This window comes from Mus caroli, chromosome 11 (assembly GCF_900094665.2).
Source record: "Mus caroli chromosome 11, CAROLI_EIJ_v1.1, whole genome shotgun sequence".
In the NCBI taxonomy this organism is placed as follows: Eukaryota; Metazoa; Chordata; class Mammalia; order Rodentia; family Muridae; genus Mus; species Mus caroli.
In genome coordinates this window covers 78,764,563-78,780,496 of record NC_034580.1, presented here as the reverse complement: position 1 = coordinate 78,780,496, position 15,934 = coordinate 78,764,563, and the positions used below count along the sequence as shown (strand labels likewise).

Below are 15,934 nucleotides of genomic sequence, written 5' to 3'. Positions count from 1 at the left end.
CTCCTGGATTCTTGCCAAACCTGACTGACCAGAAAGATTAGTCCCAGATATGGCCTCCAGACCCACACAGTAAGAGTCCTGAGGGACATAGAAAGAAACTCAATCTTCCTGGAGTAGGCTGAGTTAGAAAGAAAAACTTAGCCTGAGTTTTTGTCCCTTTCACCAATGTTTGCATGAAGTAAGTCCATCTTTAGGGGCTTTTTCAAATTAGACAACATACAGAAAAAAAAAAAAAAACCACTGATGAATGGTAGATTGTAAGAGAGGTTCAGAGGGTGAAAAACCAGTACTAATGCTTTCTCCAGGAGACAAAAGTTATTAAATAAAAATCTCAGTGTCGAGAATGGGATCAGGGAGGTCCTACAGACATTAAGACAATCCTGGATATGCTCTTGGCTGTCCACTCTAACTATATGGCAAGACCCTATTGCCAAAAAAAAAAAACCAAACACTATAAAGTTTGGTTGTAACACATAGAGAAATGAATAAACTTTCCCCCTGCTGGCTGGCATTCACAGTGCTAGGGTGCAATGCATCTCTATCCACTGCAGAAGAAAAGACCTCAACAGTCTTACCCAGCACTGAACACTGAATGCTACAACACTGACCATGCCAGGCAAGATGTGCCCACTGGTGCAATGGTGCCACGGTATTATAGGTGTAACCTCAGCTTTCTGGTTGGATCTGAGGCTTGCTCCATGGAAAGGAATCCATGCCTAATACTGCAAACCCAGTCAAACCCCTTTGGCAGGACCGGAGAGAGGGCCAGTGGTTAAGATCACTTGTTTCTGAAGAGGGCCTAGGTTTGATTCCTAGCACCCACATGACAACACACAACCATCCAATTCTGGGGGCTTTTATGACCTTTCAAACCTGCTTGGGTATCAATCATCCATGCTTGTGGTACACAGACACATGCAAACAAAACACTGACATACATAAAATAAAAAATAAATCTAAAACTTTTTTTTCTAAAGCCTAAGGCTAGGGAGATCACGACTGTAGTAGGAAATCAAGCACGGTTGTTTTGGTGAACGCTCATGTTGTCAAACTGTCTTCTACATGTTTATGTTTATAGAATAGTATAACTATCTTAGGGTTTTGTTGCTGTGAAGAGACACCATGACCACAGCAGCTCTTATTAAGGAAAATATTTAACTGGGGGGTGGTGTACAGTTTCAGAGATTTCGTCCATTATCATCATGATGGAAAGCATGGCAGTCTACGGGCAGACATGGTGGTGGAGAGGTAGCTGAGAGTTCTATATCTGGATTGCCAGGCAGCAGGAAGAGAGAGTGACACTGGGCCTGTATTGAGCATCTGAAACCTCAAAGCCCATCCCCAGTGACATACTCCTCCTACTACCACTATGAACCTATGCAGACCGTTTTCATTCAAACCACCACAACTGCTCTCAACCTTGGTCATAGAAGCTTTTTTTTGCAGTGGATGAGAGTTAATGCAGAGACTCATCATTGGTCAAACAGCTGAGAATACACCCTCCACTCTTCACTAACACAAACCATGTTACCTTATGAAGAGTAAGCTTTAGACATGTGAATACAACTATGAGATAAATCCCCGCAAGTAAGATTCTAATACAACACTTACTAATACAACATGCCCTTTCCAAAATTTTAACAGATTGTGCCAAATTCCACAGATATTGTAGCAATGTATAGCTCACCACCAATGAATACAGACAAGAAAATGCTTTTCCTGTGGGGGGAATAAAGATGGTTAGTTGGATGAGATTAGCTTTGTAGGGCCAGGCAGGCTTGCACCTAGCCCAGAAATCCTTGAGGTCCTGGTCTGGAATCCTTCTAGTTCAAGGTTAATCTATGCTTCCCCTCCTGACCTCAAACAGTGCGGCCCATGCTGCCCTGAGACAGACTGCTGTGGAGAGCGGCTCTGGCCTCAGAACAAGACTGCCTTTGCTGCAGAAGCAGTCTGTGTCAGAGCAAGACCACTGATGTGTGAGCAGGTGTTATCTTGTCAGAAAGTTAACCAGAACAAGCCCTAGCTGCAAAACATGAGTGTCGTTTTGTGGTACTGAACCATTTCAGACACAGGACAAGGCTGTGGTTAACCATTAATTGTGATAGGCTCCAGCCACAATTATTCCTGGACACTGTAACACTGCATAACTGCTCTTGTAGAACCACCCCTAACCCCCAAACCCCAGCCCCCACCCCCATCCCACCATCATAAAAGCAGCCAGGCATAGAGGTGACCCAACACTCAGGAGACAGAGGCAGATGGATCTCTGTGAATTTGAGACTAGCCTGGCCTACAGAGCAAGTTCGAGGGCAGCAGGACTACACTGTGAGACTGAATTTTTTCTTTTTTAAGATTTTTTTTAAAGATTTTATTTATTATATGTAAGTACACTGTAGCTGTCTTCAGACACTCCAGAAGAGGGCGCCAGATCTCGTTGCGGATGGTTGTGAGCCACCATGTGGTTGCTGGGATTTGAACTCTGGACCTTCGGAAGAGCAGTCGGGTGCTCTTACCCACTGAGCCATCTCACCAGCCCCCGAGACTGAAATTTTTATTTAAAATAAAATAGTCCCTTGGAGTTCCTCTGTGCCAGTAGCTCCCCTCTATTGCCTTGCCTGGTGTATTTCACTGTGTCTAACAAACTCCACTTTTGCTTCCTCCTGTTTTGGTGAATTCATTCACAGCTACTTCATCATAGGCCTGTCTGTCAATGTCAGCCCCTGTGTTGACTTGGCTATAGATTGAAGAGCCCAGCTCCTTCCTAATATGAGCTGAAATAGTTGGAGACTCCCAGAAGGTTCAGAATTCAAACCACTGAGGCCATTCTAAGTCACAAGAAATCAAACCCAGTCGCACACCTACATCCTCACTCAACTACCATTCCCAGCCCATCTGAGGCCCCTAGAGCCTCGCTCATCCACTTTTCTGAGGTGAGTAGTACTGCTCTGTGCCACCTACCAAAGGATCAGAAATGCTTTACAAATCCTCTTCAGTGTCACTGGTGGGTGTTGGGCAGTGATTGTGTGGGAAAAATCAGCAACACAGGCTGCTCCAGGGATGCAGGTAACTATGGTGACTCAAGTTCTCCTTTTGGCATTTGGAAAGTGACTCCACATTAACTCATTTCACCTCCACAGCACTGCGCTAAGGCAGACAAGGAAGAGATTCTAAGGGTTTTTCTTCCCATTTTCTGGATGAGGAAAGTAAGGAGCCCTCTGTCCACTGTGTGCCAAATCTTAGCTTCATTCTTTGCTTCCCTATGATAAGCAACCTTCTGGTGGTACAAAATGTTCATTCATCTCTTACTGTCCCACACCTAGAATGAGGTGGCTTTGTCTCTAGCAGCATGGTTTTAGACAGTCCCCCAAGTGCACAGATATCTGTATATTCCTTCCCTGTATGCTCATGTCTTAGCTCTGTTGATGAATCCCTTATGAGGAGATCCTTAGAACTTCCTCACTGGAGGCCTAGGGGTAGTGTTAACCCTAGGCAAGTTGTCCTGAGTTGTCTAAGAAAATCAAATCAAATGAAACCAGAAGAAGCCATTCAGAGAGCAGGCCGGTAAGTGGCATTCCTCCATGGTCTTGGTCCTAAATTCCCTTCATGATGGATGTAAGATGTAATAAACTATCTCCTCCCCAACTCACTTCAGTTGTGGTGTCTATCACAGCAACAGAAAGCACACTTACTGTATCCCAGTGCTTAGCTTGTTTTCTAGAACATGATGGATATTCAATGAAGACATAGTGTTTGCCAGAGGAAACAGATGAAGAGACGGATGTGAGTGAATGGCTACAAGGTGGTGAGTGGGTGTGGCATTGGTTAGTTTATCTGTTTTAGTTTTCTGCACCAGCACCCATGCTGTGGTCTTAGTGTCACCTTGTCACCCTGACACCCTTTCCTAGAATCATCCCAGGACATTTGTTCTCAGTGGTCTTACATATCAGATACCTTCTTATAGCAAGCAAATGGCCAAACTGGTAGATCATACCCTAAGCTTGGGAATCCTTAGTGTTACAACAACAGAGTGTATCCAGTTAAACAGTGGCACTCTGACACCTGCCCTGTGCTAAGCCAGCTTCTCCTGTGTTCTGACCTTTCTGTGAGCCACGGCACACCACCCCCAACACATCATATACTGAGTCAACAAATGTGCTTTACCCATTTATGAACAACACATGTTAACAGCAGGAGATGTAGAGATGGGTAGCTGAAGGATGGATAGGCGGAGGCTGGGAAGAGCTGAGTGACTTCGTGGAACAGTGGGTAAGTGAAGAAACACAGAATTGCCTAAGGAAGTGGTAGAGTGAGTTCTGGGTCCCTGAAAGATGAAAGGGAAAAAAGACCCTGCGGGCTGAGTTTAGGGGAAGTGAGCTTCCCGTTCCAAATCCCTTCAATGGACTAAAAATCACCTACTAGTTTATCTTTGAAATGAGAAGGACGGGGCTTCAAGGGAGTACTGTTATACCCCTACTTCCTTATTGAAGAAACTGAGACTCACAAGAGGTTTGCCAGAACCTCACAGCTTCTCACAGCTAGGTTTAGCAGCCTACTGGACTAGAATCTATGCCCACTACATCGGGGTCCCTTGCTCTCTTCACATCCAAAAGCTGGCTTTAAGAGGAATGATTAAAGTACAGAATTTCCAAATGCCAACCTAACAAAATTCCCCAGGGGGACTCCCTACCCACTCTGGCATTCCTAACACTACGGACCTAGGGAGGTTCTCAGGGTAGAAGGCTCTGTGGGCTTCAGGGCTGAGGGGTGGGCAGTGGAGGAAGGGGAGGCAGCATAGAAAACGGGTTCGAAGAACCTCCATCTCTGGAAGGAAGTAGTAAGGAGCCAAGGGACTTTGGGGCCAGATCAAAAGAGGGACAGAATGCAGAGACTTTTATCACTTCCTTTATATACCTGTCTGTCAAAATCGTCTAAAAGGGATATGCCAGGAAGGAAGAAGAGCAGTGGTTGGCAGAGAATTCAGGGCTAGTTTGACTCAAAACTGTTTTTCCCCCCTAGGTAGAATGATTTCTCAAGGGTCTAGGCTGACACTGAGGGCTGATTGGGATATCACTGTCCGAGTTGTCACTTCTCACTCTATGCCTTCAAAAGTGAATTCTTTATTGGGAAAGAGAGAACAGTAAGGAAATAAACGCTGGAGCCTGGACATTTTGGGGGGTAGGTTTCTAAGTTTCTACATAGAGCCAGAAATAGGCCATTTTCTGATTGCCTCCACTTGGTCATCCTGGGTGTCCTAGAATTGGGTGTTCTCAGCCCAATTTCCATGAGAGAAACCGAGGAGTCGATTTAACCATCTGTCCAAAGGCACAGAGACCGCAAGTGCTGACTGATTTCAAATGCAAGTCTTCCTTGCCCCATCAGACTTCCTTCTGGGGGGGGAGGGGGGGAAGGACTGCAGAACTGAGGGGCCATGCTCTGGCAATAAGCTTTCCTAGAGAATAAAGGATAAGGAATTTCATGAGGGATATGAAACAAAAAAACAAACAAGCAAACAAAAAACAAAAACAAAAAAATATAAAGACAAAAAGGAATCCTCAAACCAATATGAAGAAGAAAATAAAAATGCATTCCTCTCATAGAAGAGGGGGCCTAAAATTATCTGTCAACAAACACTTACTGATCACGTGCTTCCCCCAGGCCTCACACTTGCACCACCTTGTGAGGGCTCCCCTGTGACCCAAGCACAGTTCCCATCGCAAACACACCGCATGCGCATGCGGTCTCCAGCTTCAGAGAGCAAATGGGTGTGCTGAGCTGTCCTGTGTGGTGAAGGTGAGAAGAGCTAGTGGAGGCACGGGTGCAAGCCTCTGGTCTGAATGTGGTTGGAGCTATTATGAGGGTAGGCAACTAGAGACATGGGTGATGGCTGTGATGCTGTCGCCACTGGAACACCTTGCCAACAGGGCCAACTACTTGCTGTCCCACATGTAAGGAAGGGGAAGGAGATCCAATCAAGAAGCAGATTCCAATTTGCATATGGAGAAAGTTAAAGCCGTGTAGGAAATGGCTTTACTTTTGGCTTCTCCTGGGAGCCCAGATGCCTAGAGACTATGGATTTTCCCTACTTCAGACACTATGATAGGAGTGGCCAGGAGAGAAACCTGACCCACACAGTCACGGGGAAACCCCACGTCTGACTAAAGCACTGGAATCCATGTGAAATGGGGTTTCGGTTTCTTTGGCTGCAACCGGCTTCATAACGTCAGATTGACTGGGCTGAGAGCCAGCTCAGCTTGGGAAAAGAGTCAAAAAGAGAAGGAAAAGAAAACAAAGCCTAAGCCAGGACAAGACAGGGTAGCATGTGGCTGGAAGGATGTGAGCCTATCCGAGAGGCTTAGGTGAGCACGCAGCACAGGTGTTGGGATTAATGAGAGCTGGCGAGGACTCAGAAGCGCACCAAAGCTGCCAGGTTTGTGAACTCCCTGTACAACAACGACAAGTGTACTTTCCAGCTCTCTGAAAACTAGTCAGAAGATTTCACAGCTTCATCATCTCTTCAATGGCTAGATTAACTCACTCAGAGTCTGTGCAGCTTCTCAATCTACAGAGGAAGTGACTTAGGACCAAAGGAAATCAGCCAGTTGCCTGAAGTCGCTAATCAGCAATAGAGAGCAGACTGGGGGAAAGGATGCTTCATGACTTCACGGATGCACTCGGTCTTAAGAAGCAAGGGGTAATCTGCCATTGTGAGCGGCAGAGAGGTGGGGGCATGGAGAGATGGTGGTCAGAGGGTACACAAGGCTGCAATCAGGATGAACAAACAAGTCTGCAGATCTAAAACATAGCATGGGGACTGCGATTAGTCACACCGTGTGGGCACTGGAAATTTGCTGAGAGATTTCAGATGCTCATACCACATAAATATAAAGTGGAGGCTATGTGTAGAGAAGCATGTGTTCATCTGTCTGTTGTAAATATGTCAGAGTTTTGCCATGCACCATAAATACACACTGTTTTGTTTTAAAAAAATAAATAGAAAATAAATAATAGATCCAGCTTTTCAACTCCAGGGAGCCCAGGTACCTAGTCAATATGTCCTAGGAAATGCTTAACACTAACTCACTGTTGATTTTGTATCTGTCTTATCCAAAACATAGGCTGAAAAGCAGGGAAGAACCAAAAAGACAAACAGGATAAGCTACTGAGAAACTGCACAGACTCTGAGTTGGTTCATCGGGCCACTGAGGATACGATGAAAACGGTGACATTTTTTGGACTCGTTTTTAGAGAACTGAGCAGACATGCTTGTCATCTGTGCTCAGGGCTGGAGAGATGGCTCAGTGGTTAGGAGCACTGGCTGCTCTTCCAGGGGACCCAGGTTTGATTCTCACCCACCTACACTGGGCAGCTTATACCTGACTGTAACTCCATTTCCAGGAGATCCAACACCCTCTTCCAGCCTCCAAGGGCACTGAACACACATGGGACACTTACTGACAAGCAGGAACACACACACACACACACACACAAATGAAAATAAATAAATAAAATTGTGAAAGATACTATGCTCACAGAGTAAAGAGACAATGCTGTAATGTCAACACCACAGAGAATGAGGAAGTAAGTTTAAGGTCAACCTGGGTTTCAGTGTGAGCTGAACACTCACAAACAAAAGACAAGGCCAGTAAAAGGTTCACAATTAAGGAGTATATATTTACTTGTGTGTAGTCTGTCTGCCTTCTCCTACTTCACCTCAGAGCCTTCACAAGAGTTGCTAGATTTCTGTAGAAACAATGAAGGGTGGTAGAAAGTGGTCACTCATTCAGTGAGGTCTACCACTGCAAGTTACAGCCATAAGCTATGTACTTCACCTCTCTAAGCTTGAACCAACCTCCTCAAAGGCTCAGACTCAGAATCCTCCTGCCTTAGCCTCCCAAGTGGGTGTGCTAGTATACATTTGTAAACGGACAAGGTGGATGTGGTAGTACACAATTGTAAATCCCAGTATTCAGGAGCACCGGCAAGAGGATTGCTGTGAGTATCAAGTCCAGCCTGGTCCATATAACAAAGAATAAGGTGGAGACTGATAGAATGCTAGGCATCCTCCTGTGCCCTCCATTCACACACATGCTCACATACACACACACATGCACACACACATGTACACATGCATGCACACACATGCACACACACACATGTACACACACATGCACACACAGTCTAGCCAAGGCTACATAGAAAGAACCTGTCTGTCTCAAAAAGAAATCTGGAAAACAAAACAAAACATTGCTCTTTCCAATGTTTAGTTTTCTCTAGATTCTTATCTCTTACTCACAAACTAATTTCAGTCCCTATCCCCTGACTAAATTGTCACTAATTCTCAATTGAAGACGCATCCAATCCTTTGGCATGAGTGAGCCCCCACCCCCACCCCGTCTCTAAGGAGTCCCTATCCTTTACTATCCAGTTATACTAAATACACAGTGAACCAAAATGAGACACACTACAGTTGGCTTCCGGTCCCAATGTTTTCATTCATCTGCAATGTGCTCTTAGCCAGTTACTCCTCTCTGAGCCTCACTTTCTCCCTCTGCAGCAGAGGAAGAGCATTCCACTGTTGTGCCTGGGTAGAGAAAAAATTAGTGAAAAAAATAGGAAAACTTCCCTAATGCCCCCTACGCTTTCTGTCTTCCATAGCCTTTGTGCACAAGACTGTAGAGATGAGTTAGTGGATACATTTATCCACTAACGTCATGGTGACATCATGGTCATGATGAAAACAAGAAGCATTCCTTAGAAGAATCATCCCAGCTCTTATTTTCTGAAGGAAAAACCTCCAGTGTCTAGCTGAAATGCACTGTCCTAGTCATGGGGGGCGGGGAGGTGAGGAGGGCCAGGACTCCCACCCCTTCAGAACCTATCCCACTTCAGGAAATCCTCTCATACATAATACTTGAGATCAGACTGTGCCCCATTCTAACTTGGTGTTGTGTAAAACAACAGTTTTACAATCTGTGCCTTTCCCTGAGAGACTCCATTGTACAAGTAGTTTTAACTACATTCTGAATGCAAACACAGAGATGGGATGACTCTGTACCTTGGTGGGCACTCTGTCTGGCACCAACCATAGGCACAGATGGTTAATAAATGTATATCTAAATGTATAAAAGGATGACATCCCAAAATTTTATTAAAAAAACAAACAGACTTAGGACCATATGAGCACATCAATATGTTTAAGTCATTTAAAAACAAACAGGTCCAAGAACTTACTGAACGCATCAGCCCTCTCACCTGGACCCCATAAAGAAAGAGAAGAGCTAACATCATGATGGTAACAGCCTCCACCAGCCTGTCATCTGGCCACATGGTGTATGTGGCACAGGACTGACAGGCAGAGAATTGCAGACTGTCCCAGGAGTTAGAGCTTATTCCCACTGTGGCATGCCTGCTGGAACTACCACCCTCTGGCCCATCCACCTGAACCTGCCATCCATTTGCTTTCCCACTGTCCATCTTGACCCAGCCTCCCATTCCCCTCCACAGCATCCATGTCCTTTACATTTTGCTCCTACTCTGGGACTAGACTGTGAGGTTCAGCTCTGACCTGTGGCCCTGAAGCTTGACTCTGCACTAGGCACCTCAACAAAGAATAAAGTGGAGACTGATAGAATGCTAGGCATCCTCCTGTGCCCTCCATTCACACACACGCTCACATACACACACACATGCACATACACACATGTACACACACATGTACACACACATGCACACACACACATGTACACACACATGCACACACACACACATGCACACGCACACGCACACACACACACACACACGTTTTTAAAATTCTTTATTTCCACAGAGACTCTTTGTAGCCCTATCAGCTCCCTCGACTCCTAGACAGACAGACAGACAGACAGGCAGGCAGGCAGGCAGGCAGACAGACAATAAATAGATATTACAGATAGATAATAGATGGACATACAGGACACAACTCTTTTGTTCCTATCTTAGTTACTAATGTTAACTCTCAGATCACATGTCACACACATGTGTAAGTATGCCTATATCTACCTAGTTATCTGGGAATCAGGATTACCTGGCAAATTGCTTACAACAAATCTCCTATACCTTGTTAACTTATTGTTATCAATGACACAAGTGTGTTCTGTTTCTGACATGGTATGCTCATGACAAATATTCTTCCATGGAGAAAACAGAAAGACCAAAATCAAGTCTGGGCTACAACTTGGGAATTTGCCAAGTGGAGACCAATGGCTTGACCTTAACTGACCCCTACTTGCCTTAAGACAACAGCTCCCTGCTACCTGGAGAGGCCCTGAGTGGGACGGCTGATCTGAGCGGGACGGGGAGGAAGAGATTTTCCCCTACTGTATTTGGCCAGAGAGGGAGCCAATAAGTCATCCTGGACTGGAGGGCAGTTAGAGGCAGAGTCATGCTTCCAAGGGTGATTTCAGTTTTCTTTTCCATTTTGTGTGTTTTCATTTTATGACAGCAGCAAGTGTTTGGTATCTTTTGTGGAAACTCCCCAAGTCCTGGGGTTGGGGGGGGGGGCACTTCCTCTGCTACCCTGGCTCCCTATAAAAGGTCTGCCTGAGCTGCAGAGCACCCCTTGCAGAGGACTCTGAGACAGCACATGCATCTCCCACAGCCTCTGCCTCGGATACCATGAAGATCTCTGCAGCTGCCCTCACCATCATCCTCACGGCAGCCGCCCTCTGCACCCCTGCACCTGCCTCACCATGTAAGTCGAGGGTTCTGACCATCACAGCCCCGCTCTCCCTCGATGCCAACCCATCTTGATACCCAGACCTCCCCTTCTTTCCAATCCTACTGTGTATGCTGCTGTGCATTCTTATGTATCCTTGACACGGCTACCCTGTCATCACTGTTAGATGTCTTGTATATTATGGCAGGACCCTTGGAGGAACTTTTCTGTGTCTTCAAAGATGATATTATGAACTCTGCAGGCACTCCTTACGTGTGAACTGGTGCCGGGCATATCAGAAGGCTGACCTTTGAAAAATGGCTTGCTCATATCTGTCACCAGCGTGGTTTCTAAGAAATGTGTAATACTGTTTTAGGTGGGATGGTCTTTCACTTCATAGTGAGAAAAGAAATGGGGCTTGCTCTTGTGTTGCACTGGGGAACAGAGGCCTAAGGACACTGAGATTCTTGTCTAAGGGTGCACACTGCTACAATTGAGGAAACTTGTATTCCAAAAGCCCTATCTGACTGGGAAGCTAAGCACCGCAGCTCTGCTGTGGGATGAATTAAGTGACCACCAAGAGCTTCTCTCGTCAGAGCCCCTCGATACAGGCCAGCCAGGTCCCAGGATGCTATGTGCACTTTCAGGCCCCGCTTAGGATCATCACTAAGATATGGAGCCTCAGCTTGGGTGCTCCCCCAGAACTCATCCTACACCTTGAAGACACCAAGCTTTGAATCCACCAGGGGAGCTCTGAAAGCTCTGCTAAGGGCAGAAGGCACAGAGTGAGGAGAGCGATCCCAGCAGGGGCTTACAGTACAGAGCACAAGGCACAGGCTTGGCTCACGGACCAGACAAAACAGGCTTCTGTTGAACTCTCCACCATGGCAAATGTGTCCTCTGAGCCATTCCTGCCAAGGTAGACAACGACAGTCACTGCTTTTAAGATAAATCGTGTAAAGAGCCCAGCATAGCTGGCAATGAATAAAAGGGTTTCCTTTCTTCCTTCTCCCAGATGGCTCAGATACCACTCCCTGCTGCTTTGCCTACCTCTCCCTCGCGCTGCCTCGTGCCCACGTCAAGGAGTATTTCTACACCAGCAGCAAGTGCTCCAACCTTGCAGTCGTGTGAGTCTCAGCCCCGTGGGTTCCTCTGTGGGTATAGAAGCCATCCCACAACCCCTCCATGATCCTTCTCAGGGGTGCCCCTCGCACTCCCACTCACTCTCCGGGCTCCTCTAATAGCTATGGCTCCATGTCTCCAGCTCAGAGTCTCCAACTGTAACATTAAAGGACTAGACACGGGAGCCCTAGAGCAGCAGTTCTCAATCTGTGGGTCGGGTCCCCTTTGGCAAATGTCTATCTCCAAAAATATTGACATTACAATTCATAACAGTAACAACATTACAATTATGAAATAGTAACAAAGACAATTTCATGGTTGGGGGTCACCACAACATGAGAAGGGCCGCAGCATTAGGAAGGTTGAGAACCATAGCCTATAGAGATAGACACAGTTCCTAGGACACCAACCTTTGCCTGATCCTCTGAGGAACTAGGGAGGATGGATCAAGGTCAGTTCCCTAATTTCAATCAAGTAAATAAAATCTAAAAATCTATCCATTTAAGAAGTTATAATGAGACTCAGCTTTAAATATGCATATTGATAGATTTGGGGAAATATAACAGTCCCTACGACACAGAGGGTGCTTGCTGGCATGTTGTGTCTATGTGTACTGTCTCTAAATTGTGCATATAGCCCTGGTGGGTATGCACAAGTCTCTCCATGTAATGAAACAGATACAGAGGCATTTGCGGGCCTACTCAAAGCTGCACAGTAGGAGAGGGATGCAGTCTGTCTCTGGACCTACTTCCTGTTATAAAATAAAGGTATTAGTGACAGGAAGCTTAAGAAGCTTAAGATAATGATTTACAGAGTGAAAATGGAGAGCTGGAGAGATGGTTCAGTGGTTAAGAGCACTGCTTGCTCTTGCAGAGGATCAACCTCCATCCCAACATCCACACGTTGGCTCATTCGTTACAAGGTGGCTCACTTGTTACATGGTGGCTCACTCATTACATGGTGGCTCACTCTGTAACTCCAGTTCCAGGGGATCCAATACCCTCTTCCGACCTCCTCAGGCACACATGTGGTACACAAATACATGCAGATGAATACTCATCTACATAAATGTAAAAAAGAAAAAGAAGAAATCATAAAGTTTCCAGTAAAAGGGTGAAGAGTTTTAATCCAAAGACTTTTTGTAGCCCTGGCAAAGATGAACGTCAGTGTAATATTACTATCTAATATTACCAAATTTAGCTCTAAAATAAGACTTTTTAAACACAATCCTTCCTTGAGCACCTATTATGAGCCGGCAGAAATGAATAAAATTGTCATCCTTGGCTATGGAAATTTCATCTAGTAAGACTGATAAGTTGGACACAGAATGATCTATGGCACCCTATAAAACCTTACTAGAGGAGAGGAGGGGGTGTGTCTAGCTTCAAGGGTGAGGCAGGTGATTACCATAAAAAGATGCTGTTTGTGTCAAGGTTAGGAGTAGAGAAGTGTGTGTGACACGGGTGTTTCTGATGTGTGTGACACGGGTGTATCTGAGAACACATGGACACCTACTTTGGTTTGTAGGGACATATGCAGGAAAGCAAAGGGCACCTCGAGTGTCAGGAAACTGAAGCAAAACCTAGAGCTGGCAAGAGTAAAATGACCAGGTCCAGACAAAGCCTAGGAGGAGGTCTGGAGAAGAGGCGGTTGAAGTCACCCACACGTGTACTATTGTCAGCAGAGTGGTGGTACCTGGAGGCCAGAAGAAGCAAGAGTCAGGAGTGTGGGAGGATGAGTCAGCCAGAGTGAGGGACTTGTGGTCAGGAGCAAGGACAGAAGAGACGCAGATGCTGAGGTTTCCAGTCAGAGACGGAGAGGTGTGCAGGTGTGCAGGTGTGCAGGTGTGCAGGGCCAACTGTGTAAAGAGGAAGGAACCAAGCAAAGTCCCAGCAAGACAATCCATGGAGATGCCAGATGGAGTGCAAGCCAAGGGCTGAAGACAGAGTCCAGGAACTGCCAATAAAAGAGGCTGGGCAACATTGTCTTAGTCATCCTTGGCCACCCAGCTGGTCTGCATGTTAGAACCCTAATTATATTGTTTGATAAACTGGGGCCCCTCAACCTCTCCGAGGTAGTTCCAAAAGAGGATAATTAAGGCATTTCTTTCACTAGGCCACAGAAAAAAATAATAATCACTTAGATCATCCCCTGGCACATAATGGGTATAAAGAAGTATCAACTTACTATTGCACAGGTGTGTGTGTGTGCGCGTGCTCGCGCGCATGAATGCATACATGTGGTAAGAATGAATGAATGTGATTCTTTCATCCAGTCATTCATCCAATATTCACCAAGCATCAACTATATGCAGGCCTGGGGCCAGAGATTGGAAAAGGGAGAAGGTAAGGGGGACAATTTCTTTGAGGACACCTGCTCTTCAGAGACAGGTGGAAGGGGAAGTCAGATGAACAGAGAGGGCTCCAAAAACAGAGGAGAGAAGGAAAGACTTAGCAAAGGAGATTTGTTCTTTGGTATCACATACTGTATAAAGGATGGGGAAATGGGGACCTGAGCAATCTTTTTTTTTTTTTTTTTTTTTTTTTTTTTTTTTTTCCGAGACAGGGTTTCTCTGTATAGTCCTGGCTGTCCTGGAACTCACTCTGTAGACCAGGCTGGCCTCCAACTCAGAAATCCACCTGCCTCTGCCTCCCAAGTGCTGGGATTAAAGGCGTGCGCCACCACGCCCGGCCCTGAGCAATCTTGATAGGAAAGAAAAGGAAGAAAGAAAGGAAGAAAACAGTATGGAGCTACAAAAACGCACTCCCCAGCTCTTATCACCTTTATGCTTTTCTGTGCCCGTACACCAAACGCTGCCCCAGTGTTGACCTTTCTCTCTCCTGCAGGTTTGTCACTCGAAGGAACCGTCAAGTATGTGCCAACCCAGAGAAGAAGTGGGTTCAAGAATACATCAACTATTTGGAGATGAGCTAGGATAGAGGGTTTCTTGATTCTGACCCTGGATAGCTTGCTTCCCTGTCATTGCTTGCTCTAGTCCTAACCAGCTTGGGGATTGCACTCAGGAACCCCCTATTCCTACTCCTTCCTGGGAAAATGGGCATCTCAGCTGCTCCGAGGCTCTGCACAGCAAACCCAAGAAATCAGCATCTCATTAAAATTTCAGCTGCAAGGACAAAGCTGGCTCCTAGTGTGACTTCTTCCTAAGAAACCCTCTTGCCCACAAGTATTAAGCATGCAGATATCTCGGCACATACCTGGTATCGACACCAGGTTTAGGAGGTGTGGCCTGTGTAGTTAGCATAGACAGGCAAAGCAGGTAAAATAACCAGTGGTTTACCCACTAGGGTTGAAGTCTAAGCACCGTGATGTAAGTCTACCTGTAAGTCTCCAAGGATTTATCTGGACCTCCTTTCTTCCCCAGGCTTTAACTGACCCTTCTAGCTTAGCCTGTCCTATACCTTACCTCCAGTGGGTTCCTTTAACACTATCATTACCCATAGTGGCTTCAGGACAATTTCAGAGGCCGATAACTACCAAACTGTACCAGCGCCTTTGAAGAGAGGGTGCTCCACCTTTCTACCACCTGTGCCCCTTCAGGTGAACGTTATAAATACCAGCCATAGCTGTAAGCACTATTAGTTGAACACAATGTGCCAAGCACTGGCTCAGTCCCTCACATTCAAAACCTTCTTTCACTTTATAACCTTGGGATGGGCACTAATACTAGCTCTTCCTACAGTATGAACATGCTTTCCTTTTTAAATTATATGTTTGAGAGACAGAAATAAGACCACACATGCACACACACACACACACACACACACACACACGGACATTCAGACATATAGCCATGGCACAAATGTGGAGGTCCAAGGAGAGGGTTCCATCTTCTCCTTCCTTCTCATGGGATGGAGCTCAGGTAAGGAGGCTTGCACAGCAAAATCTCTGCTCACTGAACCATCTCACCAGCCCAACAGTCAGGAAAAATTCAAGGTAAATTGAAATTATTTGTCCAAATCACCACAACAAAAGAAAAACAAAGCTGGGCGTGGTGGCACACGCCTTAAATCCCAGCACTCAGGAGGCAGAGGCAGGCAGATTTCTGAGTTCGAGGCCAGCCTGGTCTACAAAGTGAGTTCCAGGACAGCCAGGGCTACA

The 15,934-nt window shown here is 45.9% G+C and overlaps 1 protein-coding gene across 1 annotated transcript; it reads left to right on the top strand.

Annotated features, from left to right (window-relative positions):
* The first annotated feature begins 10,602 nt into the window (after window positions 1-10,602).
* On the top strand, window positions 10,603-14,952 carry Ccl5 (C-C motif chemokine ligand 5). Its single transcript, XM_021177952.1, has 3 exons — window positions 10,603-10,729; window positions 11,709-11,820; window positions 14,662-14,952. Exons 1-3 carry the CDS (start codon window positions 10,654-10,656, stop codon window positions 14,747-14,749), a joined length of 276 nt encoding a protein of 91 aa, XP_021033611.1. The 5' UTR covers window positions 10,603-10,653; the 3' UTR covers window positions 14,750-14,952.
* Window positions 14,953-15,934: the final 982 nt, after the last annotated feature.

What these genes read in the sequence shown, in the direction of transcription:
- Ccl5 (XM_021177952.1), top strand. Translation starts at nt 10,654, where the DNA reads ATGAAGATCTCTGCAGCTGCCCTCACCATCATCCTCACGGCAGCCGCC. An exon ending in CCCTGCACCTGCCTCACCAT is followed by an intron (nt 10,730 to 11,708) that starts GTAAGTCGAGGG and finishes TCCTTCTCCCAG; the next exon opens with ATGGCTCAGATACCACTCCC. An exon ending in TGCTCCAACCTTGCAGTCGT is followed by an intron (nt 11,821 to 14,661) that starts GTGAGTCTCAGC and finishes TCTCTCCTGCAG; the next exon opens with GTTTGTCACTCGAAGGAACC.